Raw genomic sequence first — 20,063 nt, 5'->3', positions numbered from 1 at the left:
TACAGTGTGTGCATGCATGTGCGTGTGTACTTCTGCATCCGTCTTTGTGAGGACATTTTGACTTTACAGGCCTAAACACAGGACACTTGTGGCTGGTCCTCACTCATTCAAAAGGCTTTTTGGGAGGTTAAGTCGTGGTTTAAAGTTAGATTTAAAGCTGCCCTTCACACAAAAACGTGTCTTGCTCCTCGATTTGGATGTGTGACCTTCTTATGTGTAGAATGACACATGAAAACAGAAAGTTTGGTTCTGAGAAAGGAGACATGCACCCATGAGTATGAGTTGTGTCATGTCAGGTTAAGCTCTGGTGTGCAGCCTGGGCAGATTTAACCCAAACTGAAGACCTCCGGCAGATAAACACGACATGGGTTTCTAACTAGTTTGACTTTCGGTGGCACCTTTAACTCCAGGTCACGGTTTGCGGTGCATGATGTCAACGGAGGGTCCTCACAAGTATAGGGACATAAACGCGTGTTTGACCCCCACCTAGCGGCCCGTCCGGTTTAAAACGAATCTGACGTCACATCTGGAAAACGAAACTGACGACTCGGAGTTTCCCGAGAAGGACCGAGGGAGCGGCCCGGAGGCACCCGAGGGATCAGCAGCTGGGCTTTTAAACGACAGTCCGTCAAACAGCTGCACCGCCTGGGCCACAGCCGTCGTCCTGCACCGCGTAGCTCTGACATCTGGCCTCGAACCCCACACTCGGCTGCGGCGGCTGGAGCCTCCCCTCAGGTAGGAGACTCGGTGCGGGAGCTGTCAGTGTCGCTGAGACACTTCACCCGGGTTTAAATCGCCCTCAGTAGCTCTTATTTTTATTTTTTTCCCATATCCTTTTTTCAAACACGATCACACAGTCGCAGGATTACTTCAGTACTGTACATAAATAGACGTCTGCTGAAACTGCTGTTGGCTACTGTGCTCAGGTTTTATTTTGAAGGGACTGTGAGTATTTCCTCTTGATGGGACATTGTAGCCTGTTGAAGTTCTACTTCAAATGCAAGAAAATACAATGAAAAAAACTAGTATATATTAATATTAATACTGGGCACTGCTGGGGGGGGGGGGGGGGGGGGGGGGGGTCACATTCATGGTGAACTAGCAGTTTTAATGCTTGAATACATTTTTCTGTAATAATTAAAGGTAATTAAAGCAGTTTAAAGTAAATGCATGTGTGTGTGTGTGTGTGTGTGTGTGTGTATTGCACTCATGCTGAACATCTGGCCTCACATTCGTTTCCTCTTTCTTGCTATCCAGTAAATGTAGATGGAAGCCAGTTTTCCCAGCAGCACCACAGTACTGCAGAAACCAGCTTACTGTGCATTGCTTATTTTTTCTGAAACCTTTGATAATTTAGTGGGAGCGGGAAAAGATAGTTATTCTAATAATTCAGGATTTCTACATGAAACATCTACTAAATGAACAGTTAAAGAACAAGGTCAAGTAAAATGAACAACGTAAAGTTTAAGTAACCATCCCATTTCATTTTTTCTGTATGAATCAGCTTAAAAATGTAGTAAACATCGCCCTCTACAGGCAAAACGTGTCTTTTCAGGTGGACCTGCAAATTCTAATAATTAATATATATATATATATATATATATATATATATATATAGATCAAATAAAAATACAGATACATATGTAGAACTAAGGTGAATGCACTGCAGTGAATGCAGTGAATGTGTTACTCGGGATAGTGATAGCTACTAGGGCTAATATAAGGATTTGGATGGGCACTTGAGTTTTAAATGCAATAGATAATATCATTCCAATATTACAAATCCAATGTATTAAGCTGACTGTATTAAATTCTTTCTGTCGTACATGAACTGAGGGTCGTGTAAGCCTCGATGACACTGCTGATGGGACATGGTTTTCATGCTCCTGCAGAAATGTCTCATTCCAAACCACTGCTCATCCCGTGGCTGCGAAGCCAGATTGACAGCAGCAGGTATCCTGGTGTCACCTGGACAAACCAAGAAAGAACAGAGTTCTCCATCCCGTGGAAACACGCTTTAAGACAGGACTCCTCCAACACTGACATTCTCATCTTTAAGGTAACTCTCACGCAGAGTCATCTGAAATATCATATCACATAAAGATATCATTGGCAGAGTGATAGGAAGTAATCATACACATGATTTTGACAGAACTTATCCCCTGTGTTTGTGGCATCCTACACAGTGACAGTGAGAGCCCGTCGTGTATTAAACCTTGGGCTGTTCATATAGTGTAATTCCTCCAGCCTTCAACCTCTTTCTTCCCTGCAGGCCTGGGCAGAGGCGAGTGGCAATGGCCGGGCTCAGGGAGACCCCTCAGTCTGGAAGAGGAACTTCCGCAGCGCCCTCCGAGCCAAAGGTTTCAAAATGGTTAATGACAACAAGAACGAAACCGCTAACCCCCATAAAGTGTTTCGCTGGCCGGAGGAGTCAGCATCAGGAGGTGAGCATCCACCACGGCGTCCACACGCAGTCACCGTTTGGCCCTTTAATAACATAATTGATAACAAGCAAACTTTAAAAAAGGACTCTTTCCTCTGTACTAAAAATGACCCACTAAAGTGTTTATGTACTCACTGGCACCTGGCAATAAAACTGCGCAGAAATAATACAAAAAGATCACAATCACACGTTTCCATTTGTCTTGAAGGTTTATTCATGCAAAATTATTCAGCTTGTGTGTTTTAACTATAATCCCAGGAAGGGGGTTTTTGTGCTGCCTAATGCACCTTTTTATTACCTTACATAATCTAATTAACAAAGCACCAGTTATGTATACCGTTGTGGATTGCAAATGAGATAAATACAAAAATCAGGTAGTGCACTAAGTGCTCAACACAAACAGATACAAATTTCTGTTCTCATGTGGGTTATGTTAGAATCTGAACTGACCACATGCAGTACGCACCCGATCACCTCCGTATCTGACGTGGATGATCTCCATACATTTCTGTCTGGTTTTGCGTTTCTGTGGTTGAGATTTGTTGAGGGAAGACGCAACGAGTGAATGCCATTTGTAAATGGGATGATAGGATTAAAGAGGTGTTTCTGAGGAGAATGAATGATGATGAAAAGATGATAAGCACAGTTCTTTGCTTTCACTCTCAAAGCCAAGTCTTCTGCTGGATCCCAGGACAAAGACGACTCTGATACGGTTGAGGATTGTGGCCTCCCTTCTGAAGAAGTAAGTGACGGTGTTGACTTGTGGGAACACAGGAAGTCAAATGTCAACGCTGTGTGATGACGTGACTACGTATGAACTCTGTGTATGTGTGATACCTTAGAGCCAGGTGGTCTCGTGCTTTGATGACTGCCTCTACCTTCCAGAAGAAGTTGTATTTTCAGGTGAGGGAGCAACTTTTACTTTTACTATTTATTTTCTTCAGGCATCAAATCCGTATCTAAGAAAAGATTGCAAATGCGCATTAATTTGATCACTGTCTGAATATTTCTGAATCAATCAATATTTACAGCAGAATCCACTATCAACCAGGATATTCTCCAAAAGTGTCTAAGGGGACTGCACATTGGCCCTGAATCAGGTTCGACTTATCAGCCGTGCTGATCGTTTCCTCCTCACTGCTGCTGTATGAGCACAAAACAAAGAGTAACCAAGGTACTTTCCTAGAAACTGTTTTTCATTTTCTCCAACTTTTCCACAGAGGCCACCGCAGGCTTTGAGCCTCCTCCCGAGCAACAGCAGCTGCAGAATCCGGTCGTGATTGGTGGATACGCGTTGCCTGGGCAACAGCAGTATCCAGTAATGATTGAGGGTGCAGGCAGCGAAGCTGGGTTGCCTGAGCAACCAGCACCTCCAATGGGGGAAGCTGTGGGAGGGGCCTGTAGTGGGCAGCTGGTGGAGCAGTTCCTACACAACATGATGAAGACCTGCGATGGAGATAATTTAAGTAAGTTGATGGATGTTAGCGTAAAAAGGAGAATTTACACAGTCACTCACAAATGTCCCCTTGGAATATTAAAGATGAATATCTTTCAGAATGCCTTTTAAATATGACATGGCCTGGTGTGGCGTTGCATTTTTGCTTTGCTCATACACTTCTCCTCTTTCCCGAAACCTCAGAGACTCAGTTCAGGATATCAGTGTACTACAGAGGGGTGAAGGTGTCTGAGCAGCTGGTTGAGAATGAAGCTGGGATCCGCTTAGTCTACAGGTAACATCAAAGTAAAGCTTTCAGCAAAGGAAGCATGTCTGACAATGGTTCGATGTTGCCAGTTTAGCTTCAGAGTTAGAGCAATAGTTAGATATTAGATACATGTTTGTTAGATGGCTGTAGCTTCATATTTACCATGCAGATATGAGGGGGGTGCCAATCTTCTCATGTAAGCACTGACAAACTCTTACCTTTAATGCTCTCATGGCTCTGCCAGCCATATAACCTATTCAATTATTTCAACAATCAAATGAATAAACATTGTCTTCCCATCAGCCCTGAACCCACTGGGAAAGATTTGGACCCCGACTCAGGCCTGACCTTGGTCTATCTGCCAAGTCCTGGGGCCATGTTGGATCAAACTCAAGCCAATCTGACCAAACGCATCCTGGACAAGCTGGGCGACGGCGTGGACATAGGGGTGTCAGGCCATGTGGTGTACGGCCTACGACGGGGTGAAATCAAAGCGTTTTGGAGTTTCTCTAAGTTTGATCGTAGCAGACGGCCCCAAGAGATTTCTAAACTTCAGCCTCAACCACTTTACATGTTGAAGGAGTTCGTGCGAGGTGGGCCAAAGGAAAAAATGATGCAGCTTTTTATTAACATACCTTTGAATAAAAATGCAATATTTTACATGTTGGCTTGATAATGATCGATTGTCCTTTACCTCTAGGAATTTTGGACTTCATTGAGGGGAAAGATAGCCCTCCCTGCTCCCTGTTCTTCTGCCTCGGGGAGAAGTGGCCTGACCCAGACAACAGGCCCTGGGAGAAGAAACTCATCACAGTGGAGGTGAGAGAACCTTTGAATTATTAAAACGCTCAGACAGTGCTGCGCTCTCACAGACTTAAAGCAGTATCTCAGTTTGGCAGAAAAGGCTTTTTTTTTTTTTTTTTTGCTGCAAATACATCTATCAAATTTCATGAGTGATCAAGCCCCCAAAATTGCCCACTCAAGGGAGCTGTAGTCAGCAGCACTTTTCAAGGGGCAATTTTGTTTCAGTATTGATTAATAGCACTGAGGGAACAAAGCCTGAATACCAGTGGTGACAGCTGATCCCTCAGGTGTAAAAAAGCCTTTTCTGCTCCCGAGCCTCTACAGAGGAATGCATGCTGAGAAATGAAAAGCTTAAACAAAAAGTTACTTAAAAGAAACCAGCTTGACACGTCTCATCGCTCAAGCTCTCTCGACTTTCATGGCCTGTGTCAGGTGCAAATTTGCCGTCTCGCTCTTGTCATTCTTGTCATGGCATCTGATTTCTGCCCCGTTTCTTTTTTTTTTTTTTGTTGTTTTTTTTTTTTTTTTTCTGGTTTCCGTCTCAGGTGGTGCTGACTTCAATGGAGTTACTGAAGAACATGGCTGTTGATGGCGGCGCCTCCTCCCTGCAGTCTGTAGAGCTGCAGATGTCGCTGGAAGAGATGATGGAGTTGTGCTGATGTACTTTGCTGAGTCTGAAGAAAAGTCTTTGTTTACTCCTTTTTTTTTTGTAATCCCTAACCTTGACAGGAACATCTCAGAAATAATCATCTTTAAATTTTTTATTAACATTTTATATCCTGATTATAAACCCAATAGACTAGATCTGGTAATAATAATAATAATAATAATAATCATAACAATTGCACTAGTGCTGGTACAACTTTCTGGTACTGAACAAAGCTAATATATTTAAGGTGAAACTTGTACCATGTGCCTTAACACACACCTTTTTATTTTTACATGAAATAATGATGGGGTCAGATTCCACAGGATGTTTCTTACATCAGTGATATTATTGGTAGTGGAGTTGCTTTAAAATGAAGGCCACATTCCCAGAGCACCCTGCTGCAAGAGAATGAGCTAAAGAAAAGAGCCCTGTCAATCATCTCAAGAGGTAAACAGTGACTCATTTTATCCATTCTGCTTTCAGCTCCCAAATAGTGTGTTTGTGATGAAATAGGTGCAATCCACTCGTTTCGTGCTATAAAGCGAAACCGTGTATTTTCCTCAAAACTGATGTGATTCCATGAAATGTGAAATGCCATCCAAAGGTTCAGTCATCCTGTTGATCTTATTTCTTCTTCTGTTTACAGTATTCATGCAAACATCTAAGTGTAAAACTGGTTATGGAGTATATGTGGTAACTTAGTTTCATAAAGAAGCCGCTTAGCAAAAATGATGCACTGTGTGTTCAACAGTAAAATGGAAATACTATAACAAAAAACGAAAGCCTTGGAACAGTTCAGTCAAGTTCAAGCTGATTCAAGAACACGTGATCAGAGCATCTGGAATCAGTCTGAATGCTTTTTATCCTGTGTCACATGAGATTTATGGCACAATATGCTCAATTTACATCTGAGCACAGAACAGTTCTGTGCCAAAAATACATCCAGAAAAAAGTGAATATGCTGCGTAGATGTTATTTCATCGTGCTTTATTTAAGGGTCACAACTACCCTGACTCTGTACTACTGTAGATGTGGCCTCTTTGGAATTTACTCTGAAACATTTTAGAGACGACTAAATGAAGCTACACATTGAAACATGTAACACACAGTATCACAACAAACAATACGTTTCAAGACTTTATTCAAATATTTTAGGATATTATCATGTAGAAGAAGAAATCAGCTCCTTCTCAGAATCTACTGTCAATTCAGAATTTTACTCTTATCTCAAACCAGTGTGTTTTACTGCTCTATGTTATTATTATGAACCCAAAATAAAATAAATAAAAAAAGTTTGTTCAGTTCCATAATGGTTTACTGGGTGCGGATGAGAACTACATCACTTTGTTTACATGTTGTGCGTACATTTACAACAAATATATTTGCAATGTCAAACTTAAGAGACTGGACATGTACAAAAAATGAATGGGATGAATGGATTTGACATGTTTCAGTTCTTCCCTCCTTCCTCTGCTTCTCCGTCATCCTCTGACTCAGACCTCCCCTCCTCAGTGAGGGAATTTTCCCTCAGTCCCAACATTGGGACCGGCTTCCCCTCTGAATCCACTCCCATCGGCTGGATAATGCTGTCCCTGCAAAACACCAAAAATGTCATCATCAGTAATAACATTGTTCTTCTTGTTCTCATTTAATCTTTGCTTGCTCACAGGCTTGGTGAAGAGGGCCCTTTTCCTTTGGTTTTTATTCTTTGTATTTTATTTTATTATCATTTTAACCTGTTACCATTTTTAAGATTTATACAAATAAAGTTGATTCAGAGTTGTCAGTATAAAAAAATATATATTTCTGATGTGTCACCTCTATCATCATATGATCTATCACCAGCTTCCTCTCTGCAAATGTTAAGTGGAAATACTAACTTCATGATAAAGAATAAGTTAATGCATGATGTGGGTAGATATTAGGCTTTCTCATATAAAAAAAACATAAGGGATAGAGCAGAGAATTATGATATCTACTACATGTGCAATAAAGAATACAGTCCTTTAGTTGCCTTTAAGATGTTAAAATGCTTTGATAACAGAAATTTAGCAGAAACTGCAACCTCTTTATTATGCAATATTTTCAGCAACAGTTAAATATCTTACCTTTGCTTTATTTAAAATAGTAAAGTAAAACATTTTTGGGCAAAACTTGATTAAAACTCTAAGAAATCTCTAGTCGAATAGACTAAGAAATGTGATATTGTATCCATAACTCCTTGTCATTTCACTGACCTAGACAGCTTGTTAAAGAGCATGATCAGTCTCTTGGCCTCCTCCTCCTTCTCCTCCTCTGTCATGCCCTCCATGGGGTCTGAGTGCTCTGCCTCCACCCGCCCCGTCACCGGGTTGATGCGATCTTTGGCCTCTCGGTACTCCTCAGTGTCAGAGTCAGAGTCACTGGAGTACTGGGCGTCAGAGCTGGAAGTCCTGGACCCCTGGCCGCCCAACAAACCCCTGGTGGCCAGCAGGCCCGCTGCATTACCGTAACCTGTGTATTTGACAAAACGCCCCACTGGAAGAAGAAGAGAGGGTGATAGGGGAAGGTGTATTGGATACACAAAATGTTGATGAAAACCGTGTGTTTTTAATGTTTTCTACTTAGGTGTCTAAACTAAAGGAAATAATGAGATGAAAAACAGAAAAGCTACAAAAACATTTTCAACACTACACATTCACACAAGGGGATCATTAATTACAAATGAATGTTGTGCATACAGAGCCCAAAGTTTCTGATTATGTCAAGCTGAAATTTAAGAAATGTATAAAACTCATGATCATTATGATAGCAGCCATTTAGATTTGAATGTTTTAAAAGTATTGCATAGATTCAAGGACCTACTGCAAAAAGTAGATATAAAATTTTTATGCATGATTTCATTTAACAAGAATCTTTGAGGTCATCTTAGAGGAAAAGTAAGGAGGATTGAAGGATTTATAAAGTTAAAAACAATAAAAAAAAAACAATGCTGAGGTTTTGCATCCATATCAATATTTTGAAATCGGATAACAAAAGCCAGGTACACCTGCTGTCTTGATCGCATCTGATAATTTCAACGTAACATACTAAATTTTTATGAATAGACTTTGTTATTTCATCTCTCCCCATTAATCCAGAGGTAGTGATATTGTCTTTTACCGTTTTCTTTGCAGAGGACAAAGATGAGGTCGGCAGCACAGTGTTTGAGGTCTGTATCCAGATGAGTCATGAGACGGATCAGACGACTTTTTACTGTGGAGCCTTCCTCCGGCCTGTGGGATACATCTCTCAGAGGGGGCAGGATCTAATGATGGGGATTAATCATAATTTCAGTTGTCTAGCTTCAAATATGATCAAAATGTTGTGAGAAGCAAAATGTGAAATGAGCTTTTGTGAAGGCGTCATGTTTTCACAGGAGTACTTACATGTTTCCTGATGTAGTGGCGTGTTTCTCTGTGGGCCCTGCAGCTCTCTGTCAGAAGATTGAGTATAGGTGTAAGCTTCTCTTTGATCTTATCGCCCTGAGAATCAAACAAACAAGAAAGATGGCCTCAGGTTATTTCAGTATTAGCAAACAGTCTCGCTTTAAAAGTAAAAAAGGTCAGCTTTTTTGGGAGCAAACTTCAAAAACTACAAATGAATCTAAGAGACAACATCTCCGCCCCTCTCTCCACACCACCACTCACCGACTCCAGACGTTTCTCCATGAAGGTCAGCAGGGTGTGTACACAGTCCATGTTGACGCCCTGGCACTGCTTCGAGTCGGGCTCTAGAGGCACCATCAGCAGCACGTCGAGACACTGGAGAGGCAGCGCTGACAACAGGTTGACCGTGTGACTGTGGCATTGAGACAATTACAGGAGCAGAGAATGACAGGATGACAATAAGAGAGAGCACAGAGACACACTTGGTTCAATTTGGCATGATGGATTATTCTACACTGGTAAACATAAAACACCATTAAGTGGTAAAAATACTGATCTAGTAACAATACAGGTGTGATTCAAATTCATTTGATCTGTAATAAAGTTAAATTGAGATATAGACTAAGAAAATATGAAGAAGTCAGAAACCGTGAAACTAGACGGTTAAATGCATCACCGTATAAACAATGATTGTCACTGCAAATTTATTTCTGTCCAACTTGACTTTGGGTCACGCTCACCCCTGCAGTTCATCAGTATCATCTGACAGCACGCACTTCCTCATCAGGCAGAGACGCAGGAGAGCCACCAGGTGTCGGTAAAGAGCTGCATCATCCTGAGGGAGGAGAAAACATTTCCCTCTGTACAACAGCTGAGTGGGTGGGTAATGTATAAGACACCGTTGAGAGACAGTGGGGGTCAAAATAGAATAGGTTTTGATTTAAGCTGTTCTTTAGTACATTTAAAGTGGATGTATTTCCTCAAAGATAGACAGAGGTGGTGACAGATAGCAAATGTGAAGAATAACAGCACTATCTTAGCTGTACTGTTTTGGCCCCACAGTTTAAGATGAATGATTAGCTGTAAAAAAATAAACATCATTCCAACAAACGTTTCTAATATGTGAGATCTTCCAAGTGTATGTGAACTATTTCCTCTAACTACTTCTATTACGCCTAAGAATGACAGGTTTATTATTCTCCTCATATTCACTGACCTCACTTGGCTCTTGCCTGTGGGTGCTATAGGTGATATTAAAGAGGATTTTCAGTATCTCTATGACACGCTGAGAGGCTTCCAGAGAGATCGGTGGTGCTGCTGGGTTCAACACACACTCATACTGGTCCTTCCACTGAACCTCCAGGCAGCTCTCCAGGGCTGCTGTGAGGATGGACACCCCACCCTCCTGGAAGAGGTAAACAATGTGTGTGAGAGCAGGAGGGAGGCCAGTACAAGAATCTCTGTCTGTTCATATGAGTGTTAGAATAAACTGAAGGTGGTGTGATTAAAAAAGCAGCCTAGGTTTGTTACATCAGAATTATCTACCACATATTGTGACAACCATAATCTATACTGCACTGGATATTTAATGCAATGACTTTGTAGTAAGTGTGGTTATGTTACCTGTTGAAGCTGAGTGCTGAGCTCTGGCCTTAGTGCAGTAATGAGGAACATGAGGCGTAGTTCATAGAACTGAACACTGGAGGGAGAAGAGCAATTGACACTGGAGGACAGACGCTCTGTGAGACCACACAGGAGCCTGATGGAAAAGGAGGAGGTATGAGGAAGAATTTGTACATAAGCTAAATTAAGGTTATAACAAATGAGAATAACATTATCTCTGAGGTTAGCTGTACACAATCTGTCTCAGTCTGCACTGTCAGTTTCCATCCCCCTCACTTGTTGCTTTCAAATTAAACATTGGCCCGTATGTGTACAATTATCCAGATCATCAAATAGTCTGTGAACACTGGGCCATGTCACTGCTTTTCTACTGTGGGTTTATCCCTTTGTGATTGTAGAAGGCTGTTAAGTCTAAAAAGAAGTGATTCAGAAGGGTTGGCATCAAAGCTTGGTGTTTAACATGGATGAATAGGCTTCATCTAAATAATGTTTTGCTACTTAACCCTACTGTGGCTGTAAGAAACTTTATATTGTCTGCTGCAATAAGAAACAAACAGCAAAACTGGCCCAGAAATCTAAAGCTTGTTTTGGCACTGGATTGTTGTGTATGTGTCTGTGACCTATGAGTAAACCCACCTGAGAGCACTGAACCTCTCCTGTGCCCAGGTGCTGTTGTACACCACATTACACAACACCTTCATGGCCTCTTTTCTCTGTGCCTCCTCTCCTGACTCCTCGTCCTCCTCCTCGTCCTCCTCCTCCCCATCGATCTTGCTCTCTCTGCGGTCCTTCCTCCCTCGCTCCAGCACCTTGTGATGGACGCCGCCTCGGTGCATTTCGTTGATGCTGGTCCTGTGGCTCCCAAACCAGCTGATGCTGTCCAGTTCTCCACTGTTGGCGTTGCTAATGTCACTCTTGGTGTCCTCATCAAGGACAGGGTACTCTTCATTTCGGCCATTGGCTTCAGCGTCACCTTCATCCTCATCGCTGCGGCAGTGCAAAACTTTGGCCTCAGCAAGAGAAGCGATGATGTTATCATAAAAATCAGAGTCGGGGTCACTGTTTTCATCAGTGGCATCACTTGTGGTCAGCCCAGCAATTTTGGCCAGAGTCAGCAGAGCGCTGTCAGTCACCAAGGGGCCCAGGACCTTATTGTCCCTGGACAGGATCCTCAGGGTGCGCAGGGATACTCTTAAGAGACGACATTTAACTCCTGTTCTTATAAACCTCATCAGGACAACAGCTAGATTCTGAGGGCAGAAACAGAAGTAGACATTTAGTTAGACAGTATTCTTCTAAGGACCAACTGACAATACCTCTGGGTGAGCAGAAAGTGACAGTGTCAGTTACCTGTCTGAGGATGAGGCCTCGATCCTCCTGGTCGTACTCATCACAGTCGGAGTCAGAGTCAGCGTACTCCCTCACTTTATTCTTCCTGAACTGGTACAGCAGGGCATAGAATAAATAAGATCAAATGCCTCACACTTTATTACAGTTTATTAATTAGTTAGGGCGTTCTCGTGTGCATCCAAAAGCAATACTTAAAACTGACAGCACTGTACCTCTTCTAGCTTTCTTTGCTTTAGAAGGTGGACAGTCCAATTTCAGTGAGCGATGCAGCAAAGGAGAGAGAAAATAATATCAGTACATATTTGTTAGGCAGAGAAAATCAACATCTCTCTGATTCGGGGGCCATATTCACAAAGTGTTTTGTGAATAAAACACTGCTAAATGTTTAAGAGCAATTCACTGCAGCTTCCTAAGAGCCATCTTTACTGAGGGACTGAGAGAATATCCTCAGCTGACGGAGGGGACGGAGCTGACCATGCTGCCTTGGATAAAATCATGTTTCTCAATTAATTGACTCACTGTCTACAGTGATTGGTTGACAGGTGAGTGGTCTGTGTCACTGAATGTGAAATAAAATAATCATAAATAAGTAAGAGTTTGAAAAGAACTTGATTGGATTAGACTGGATTAACAAACAAAAATAAAAAATGAAATAAAAGTCCAATTGAAATTAAAATTAAAATTTAAAAAATGTAATCTAATCAAATTTTAGATTAAGTTCATTAAAATGGGATTGAATTTTTTTTATTAAATATGAAATCAAATCTAATTATTAAATTATATTATTTTTTAATTAAAGAAAAATACATTTAAAAATTCAATCAAATTAATTAATAAAACATTTACTTAAAAAATAGAATATTTCAATGTACTAAATTAAGAATAAACTGAATTAAATCAAATAAAAAAATTATATTAAAAACATCCTTCATCATTATTAATATTATTTAATTTCAATAATGTAAAAAGTTTAATTGACATTTTTTAGTGAAAATAGATACAAAATAGATACACAGATAAAAGTTTTATCCAGTCTTATTTTTGTATTTATATTATATATATTTTATATATTATATATTTTCAAAACCCCTTGATGATTACCTGCAGCTGTAGACTGATTGTGAGGAGGTTGCAGTGATCTCTTGTAGGATGTAGGATCTATTTTTAGCTCTAAAATGCTTTGTGAATTACTTTTAGACCAAAAACTTATAGGAGTCCCAAAGTTAGGAGATTCTTTTCTTCTGAATTAGAAGATCCTTTGTGGATATGGCTCCAGACCTGCTGCTCAGTGGTTGTAAATGAGCAGCCACTGAACAGAGCTGAAAGTGTGGGATAGATTAACACGCAGTATGCTGGTTATTCAATCGCTCTGCACAGGCTCAATCTGCCTGAGCATGCAAGGAGAGAGGATCAGGGATACAACTGATACAGCAGAATTACTAATCACAGACAGACTGTGGATTGTGGGGAGGGAGGGGTGGATGACAAAGAGGAGTGGGGTGGGGGGATTACAATAGGTGAGGTTTAAGGAACACTGGGAGAACAGGGATAGCATGGTAAACTTTGTCTCCGTTAATGGGTGCAGCAACAACATAACCAGCTTACTTTCCTTCGGTCCCTCTCCTCTGCATCAAAGAAGAAGCACTGGGCATACTGTGGGGAGAGAAACGATGACAAAAATGGTCTGCAACTGTAATAAGCAGCAGTGTATCATCCAGACATGAGAGTATGTGCGCTTCTGTGTGGCGTTACCTCTTTGTTGAACTCCTGCAGCTGTATCTGAACACCGTTCTCATCCCCCTGCTTGATGCACTGGATAATCCCCTCCAAGTCCACGTCCATGCTTCCTGCGCACACACACACACACACACACACACACACACACACACACACGTACAGGAGCAGAATAATCATTCAGGCCATAACAAAATTAAAGTTACACAACAACAATGATGAGGATGGCGGTGACAGAGGTTATGCATTATAATGACAAAAACAGCTTCTGCAGTATATGTTGTCTGTAATTTGCTTGTAAGATGGAAACAAGACGAAATAAATATGGAATTAATGAGCAGAAATGATTCCATTCAGTAAAATACTCATCATACCAACATGTCATCAAGATAGTCATATCAGTTTGATCACTGATAAATGTTTCCTGGCTAATGAAAGATGAACCTTTATCTTTTACATAACAATTATCCAGATAGAAATGCAATCTATTTAATTTCTTACATAAAAATGGAGATACATCGACAAGAGTTCCCTTTCACAACATATGTCTAAACTTACCTTGGACAATTCACTTTATCAGCCAGGTGATGTACTGTAGATGTGCCAAAATCACCTTAACTCTTCCAGGCCAAAGTGCTGTCACTGTTCCAACTTTACTGCAGCTTGTATCCCGGCGTTTCTCAGTCTACGTATGTGCAGAGTGCTGTGTTCTGCCTTTGAATTTGCTCAGTTCACTTGCTTTCCAGTCACCCTCATTCACTCTGCCTAACTCTCTCTCTCACTTTAATCCACGAGAGATGCAGTAGCCATGGAGTGGTTATGGTTATAATCCACTAATGGACTCTAAGCTTATATCTCTCAGTGTTGACCCTCCAACCTTTCATAGGTTTTTAGACTTGTGCTGCACAACTCTCTCTCTCCAGTTTCAACTCTGTCCAGTTTCAACACACTATTTTACTCAAATCTGTTAAAAGCTTAGGAGACTCTAAAATAACCATTAAGATTTTGTTCTTATCACGCTTCTCTAGCTGTTGCATAACCACACTGGAGTTACTGCTGGCTAAGCCAGACTTGAAAAACATTGTGGCAACATCAGTATTTTTCAGTATTTTAAATCTCAAAGTATCTGTATATTTATTTAGCAAAAATCATTCATAAGTTAGAATGCACAGTGAATTGAATTTTGTGGACTCTTTATCATAACCATGTTTGTGTCTACTCCCACAAGATGGAGCTATTTTTACGGTCAATTCACACAGAAGAGGTTGTTTATCATTTGCATAATACAGGGTGTGTAATTGTGTATTGTAAAATATTTCTGTTCAGGGTAAACTTTAACACTGTACTTATGCCATAAGCTACAGATGGTGCTAATCTACACCAGAGCAGGTGCAACAGAAATCAATCTGTGCTAAGGGGTGACAGCAAACATACTGGAATAAAATATTCTGATTCTATTCCAGTAAATAAGAGGTTTTTGTGTTCAGCTTAGCTAACCTACTTTCAATGGTCATAGTCAGTGTATGATGGTTAAAAGTAGGTTAGCTGAATAAACACATTTACTCACTTCTAGCGAAGTGTCTTGAGTGACCTCTAAGATAAGAACTGTGAGAAGATGACATGTGAGGTAAAGACGGGCTTTCCTGGCAGGATGCTCACTCTTGTGCCCAGTGGGTAGAGGAAACAGGGCAGAGAGGCTAAAGTGGCCGGCTGGTAGCTGCAAGCTTACAACAACAGGATGCGCACTACGTCAGCGATAGCAGGAGAAAAGTCAGAGGAGTCCTGACAAAGTGCTTTCTTAAACGCATATTCCTTCAAGATGAATTAGACACTTGAGATATCAGATATCAACAAGTCAGAACTACAAGGGGCAGATGACTTTCAGTGACCTTTACAGTAGATGAAAAAACAACCATTGTCACTGACGTATGCATCCGTGATTATCTGCTTTAATCATTTTGACACAGACCAGCATCATAAGTGGTTGTCACAAAACCTTGGATATTGCATGCAGCCTAAACTCATGACCCCTGTACAAGTCACTCCACTTTAATGGAAAGCTGGACAGAGTATGGATCTTTATGGTTTTGTTATTTGTGTGATGCATTTTTTTCTTCTAAGACGAGCCTCCAGGATAGTACGGCTGTTTTATATCATAGTAAATATTTGTAAATAAATATTTGTAGGGTATGGAGTCTGTTAAATGAATCAGCTATTAATGTATATATTATATGTACAGTGAGAATGGACTTTTCACTCTTTGTGTTTAGAGACATCTTGTGTCCAGTAGTTTCGAACACTTTACTTTCACCCTGTCTATTAAGCATTTATGAACACTATATAAACATGTAATAAATGGTTTATACACCACTATAATGTCGTTGTATACAGCTATAAGGACATTTTAAGCGTTTATTAAGAAGTCATGAAACTGCACATGCATCAGGCCTGGTGAAAATGTACATACTTTATGGGTCTTGCACATGGGTGTGGCAAAATGGCTCAATAGCACCCCCTGGAATTTCGGCGAGGCACACCTCACTATGTGTTTCACCTATATGTATGAACTTTGGTGGGCACATGTAACATGCAAAGACTTACAAAAAAGCCTCCTGCACCACATCCCAACCCCAACAGGGAAATCAGCCATTTTGAATTTTCTCTGCAACTTTGCTCTTTACTGGCGTTGTACTTTAACAAACGTCATCAACATCATATTTGGTCAGTTTACTCTAAAGACCTTTGTGATTCTAAATTGTGAAGCTTTTGAGCTTACGTTGAACGTCTGTGGTGGCGTGGCAAATTTCAATCCCGAAAATGCACAGTGGTTAATCAGCCTTCTGCCAGCACCAAGTGGCGTAAGTGACAATGCGAGGGCCCACTCAACACTGCTTGTAGCATTAATTCATATCAATACAGCTGTATTTTACTATATTTGTGATTCATGATCTGTCAAAGCTGAGTTAAAGTTGTCAAGAAGAGTTAAAACTGTTGAAAAATACAATAACAAAAACTTATATCTACTTATAACTCCATTATAATCTGTTATAATCAAATGTTTATATGTTTAATGTTTATCAATACTAAACAGTACACAATCTTAAGTAAAATGTTGCCAGCTTGGTGAATGAAAAGCATTTGCAAATACATTAATTCTGGATTTTTCAATGAGGAAGAAGCTGTACATATAATTTATAACAAATCATTATTCAAAGTGCAATAAATTTATATGTCTCAAAACACATCTGAAGAGGCTCTTTAATTAAATAACACATATAAAATACAACTTCTAAATTGCACTCCAGGGAAACAGAACATATCCTGATAATCTCTAATAGGAATGAAAAAAAAAACTGTTTTGAAATTGTTTCACTGACCTTTAATCAAATTTTCTGGATGAGGCCATAGAAAAGTACGTTACTGAATGAGGACTGTTTTTACAAGCTATTGACGTCATATTGCCATCAGGCTTTGTTTCCTAATGTAGAATGCATTTACTTGGGTTTAAAATGTTTGCCTGCTTATGTTTTTAGTCAAAAATGATCAATCTGCTTAAAGCCGGGCAGCAGCAGGTGTTCAGGAACTGGTTGGGAATGAGACTACGCTTTTGGCACGTAATCTCTGTTATTTCACGTTTTCTGAGAAACCACCTCAGAAAACAACACTTGGTGTAATCAGTTCTTAATTTTGGAAAAACGTATCATTTGACCGCTGATGCTCTAGTGTGAACGTACGCCAGTGATGACTCAGTGCTCTACACTGACAGCACAAACTGCACAGATGGTAGTCACAGGAAAGGTACACAATAGACTCAAGAGGGGATGTTGTGATTTAGAGAGGAGGAGAAATGCTGGGAGAAACAGAGTGTGGATGTTGGAAAAACGTGACACTGCCTCCTCGAGGATTTGCATCATTAAAAGATAAGGAATTATGGGATAATTTCCTAGAGAGAGGTTAGAATGTGGCCAAATGCCAAAACTGAAAAGTTCATTATTTCTTATTTCTGTGACCATTTTTAGGTGGGCTAATAAAGCCATAAACCAATCTGAAATGCTACAATTTCATCAAAATCTATTAGCTTTGAGGAAAGGGCTGAGATCAAGCACTTGTTTTCCCAAACACTGTATGGGAGAGGGGTTGTGCGAAGGACATTTCAGGAATAAACACATTGACGGCAAAAGTGACTCAAGGGAAAAAGGCACAGGAAAAAAGGAGGCGATAAAGAAAAGCCTGGAGGAGAATTGGGGTTATTTTGAGCTCTGTGGGCTTCCTGCAGGTGATGGAAATGAAAGAGTGATTTCTGGAACAATTGCTCAGCAGCAAGTGGAGTGAGAGAGCGAGGGATTGAGGAGGATGTGGATGGGTGGAAGGGGGGGGGGGGATTGGTGGAGCAAAAAGTGAACATAATAATCAACGTAAACATCACACAACGTACAAGGTCACGGCAAGTATAAGCACAATGTTGTGTTTGGACATTGTTGTTAAAAGGTTGTTTAAGTTAGCATCACAGCTCTTGTAAACAGAGAATAAAACTGCCACCATGACTGATTAATTGTAAGTGTGGGAGTTGGTCAGACAGTATAATGACTGTTACAGACACACCCCCGCACCCTGCTATCACACTATAAAGGGCCAGAGGTGGAGAGGGATAACAGACTTGGGCATCCAACAATCAGCAAGAAACTACAACTGAACATCTGGATTGATGGTTCACTCAAAAAGCCACAGCTGGTTTTTACATTTTCTTGGTGGTAAGTTTCATTATACTTTGAAGAGGTCTCTAATACATGATAGACATGTTTATTGACTTTTTTGGACAAAGATGCTTACATCTCTGTTTTACTAAGTTTAATATTTTTTCTGCCACAGGCCAGTGCGGTATGGAGATAATTGTTCTGCTGCTGCTGACTGTGTCTTTGACTGTTGCCTCACCACTTCCACCGACTCACAGGTGAGTGAAAAACATCAGTAAATATACAGCTAATGACAGAGAAGAAACACAAAGACTTTTAGGATGGAGGGAATAAAAGCTTCCCTACGTACTTGTTTATCTTTGTCTTATATCTGTATGACTTGTTTGGTTCATGAAATGCATATTAATCAATACCTCATTCTGTTGGACCTGCAGGTCAGACGCAAACACGGTCCTCTCAGGGGACAATGTTCAGACTCTGGAGGTGAAAAGGTCAGAGGACACACAGGAGGAGCATGCTCCAGCACTGAAGATCATCCCCTATCATTCAGAAGACAAACATCTAGACCTGGACACACTGAAACACAAGTACGAAAGAGCATAGAAATTCAAAACATATGCTGTGAGTGGCAGTAAAATAAGTAACTATAACAATTGAATGGCTGTAAACACTAGCCTGCTTGTATTATTTATCACATTGTACTGTATATCCTTGGAAACTGTCTGTAGTTGCCTATTAATGCAGGATTAATGCAGAGTGAAAATTATAGGTGAAATTCAACTTCTAGCCTACTGAAAACTGTTTTGTTTCATAAAGGTTTATTTCTCGGTTTTGAGAGCCAAAGTTTACCTTCTATCCTAATTTTTTCTCCTCTTTATTGTTGACAGCATGGCAATGAAGTTACGTCCACGACGTGCACCTCATCGTGGCTGCCAGCTCGGGACATGCCAGCTTCACAACCTGGCCAACACTTTATTCATCTTCAGCAAAAGTGGAAAAGATGAGTCGAAAAAGGCCAACGACCCGCAGGGATACGGCAGATAGGGCCAAGAGGAATGGCAACAGTAATGGACTAAGGAGGTGGCTGAGGAGTTCTTAACGTATTAACAACCAAATATCTCTGTATACGCTCTGAATGACTGGTACTTGTTATAGATTTATGCTCAGTAAGCACATGTTGATGATGTTTGAATGCTGTGTGAAATGCTGAATGATTTTACATCTTAAAATACAAATTCTTCAATATTTAAAAGTATTGTACAATAAATATTTAATATGAAACAAGTATGTGGAGTTTTAGTACATCATTGATTGGATTAAGCTGCTCAGGGATTCATGAGTAAAAATGCAAAATTGACACCCACAGGTTAAATCCTGCTTAGTTGGGCACCTTCATTAGCTTTTTAAAAGGTAAAGAGAGGCTCCACAACAATAATCTCACACTAGGTATTACACATTTCATATATTGTGGACCTGCACAGTAGGATTTTGGGACCTGATTTCTTAAATAAGATGAACATGAATTTCTTATTGAAATTTGATGTTTAAAATTTTTCTGTATGCAAAAAAAAAAAAAAAAAAATATCTGGTTTTCCTTGTGCTTGATAGTGTGGGGGCATTGAGGAGCATTTGCCCTTCTTGGTAATCCAGGCCTGA

General features: G+C 40.4%; 2 protein-coding genes across 5 annotated transcripts; one reads left to right on the top strand and one right to left on the bottom strand.

Annotated features, from left to right (window-relative positions):
* The first annotated feature begins 534 nt into the window (after positions 1–534).
* irf3 (interferon regulatory factor 3) lies at positions 535–6,909 on the top strand. 2 transcript variants are annotated; one of them, XM_071463335.1, is made up of 11 exons: positions 535–735; positions 1,893–2,059; positions 2,273–2,444; positions 3,112–3,185; positions 3,286–3,346; positions 3,475–3,543; positions 3,664–3,909; positions 4,083–4,173; positions 4,450–4,739; positions 4,847–4,965; positions 5,496–6,909. In XM_071463335.1, the coding sequence occupies exons 2-11, from the start codon at positions 1,895–1,897 to the stop codon at positions 5,607–5,609; spliced, it is 1,401 nt and encodes a 466-aa protein (XP_071319436.1). In that variant the 5' UTR covers positions 535–735; positions 1,893–1,894; the 3' UTR covers positions 5,610–6,909. The 2 variants fall into 2 exon arrangements, with proteins under 2 accessions (XP_071319436.1, XP_071319437.1); XM_071463336.1 differs by having other exon boundaries at positions 556–735; positions 3,478–3,543.
* On the bottom strand, positions 6,724–18,959 carry LOC139609080 (chaperone Ric-8A). Of its 3 annotated transcripts, none has more exons than XM_071463333.1 (14): positions 18,821–18,959; positions 13,732–13,826; positions 13,585–13,632; positions 12,192–12,209; positions 11,980–12,069; positions 11,266–11,879; positions 10,630–10,765; positions 10,223–10,411; positions 9,747–9,841; positions 9,268–9,418; positions 9,007–9,102; positions 8,741–8,885; positions 7,837–8,116; positions 6,724–7,191 (listed from the first exon to the last, which is right to left on the bottom strand). In XM_071463333.1, the coding sequence occupies exons 2-14, from the start codon at positions 13,819–13,821 to the stop codon at positions 7,050–7,052; spliced, it is 2,094 nt and encodes a 697-aa protein (XP_071319434.1). In that variant the 5' UTR covers positions 13,822–13,826; positions 18,821–18,959; the 3' UTR covers positions 6,724–7,049. The 3 variants fall into 3 exon arrangements, with proteins under 3 accessions (XP_071319434.1, XP_071319432.1, XP_071319433.1); XM_071463331.1 differs by lacking the exon at positions 18,821–18,959 and adding an exon at positions 15,281–18,528; XM_071463332.1 differs by lacking the exon at positions 18,821–18,959 and adding an exon at positions 14,272–15,272.
* Between the last annotated feature and the right edge of the window lie 1,104 nt (positions 18,960–20,063).

The sequence above is a fragment of the Trachinotus anak genome, unplaced genomic scaffold (genome assembly GCF_046630095.1).
Source record: "Trachinotus anak isolate AG129_WGS33_773 ecotype Australia unplaced genomic scaffold, CSIRO_AGI_Tana_v1 ptg000025l, whole genome shotgun sequence".
NCBI lineage: Eukaryota > Metazoa > Chordata > Actinopteri > Carangiformes > Carangidae > Trachinotus > Trachinotus anak.
This window is presented reverse-complemented; position numbering and strand designations above follow the sequence as displayed.

Bases quoted from the DNA above. Each gene is read 5' to 3' on its own strand.
- irf3 (XM_071463335.1), top strand. From the start codon at position 1,895: ATGTCTCATTCCAAACCACTGCTCATCCCGTGGCTGCGAAGCCAGATT. The intron at 3,347-3,474 runs GTGAGGGAGCAA...CAATATTTACAG, and splicing joins AGAAGAAGTTGTATTTTCAG to CAGAATCCACTATCAACCAG. The intron at 3,544-3,663 runs GTTCGACTTATC...ACTTTTCCACAG, and splicing joins GCACATTGGCCCTGAATCAG to AGGCCACCGCAGGCTTTGAG.
- LOC139609080 (XM_071463331.1), bottom strand. From the start codon at position 15,335: ATGTCATCTTCTCACAGTTCTTATCTTAGAGGTCACTCAAGACACTTC. The intron at 9,103-9,267 runs GTGAGTGGTGGT...TTTGATTCTCAG, and splicing joins TGGAGAAACGTCTGGAGTCG to GGCGATAAGATCAAAGAGAA. The intron at 8,886-9,006 runs GTAAGTACTCCT...CCCCATCATTAG, and splicing joins GCCACTACATCAGGAAACAT to ATCCTGCCCCCTCTGAGAGA.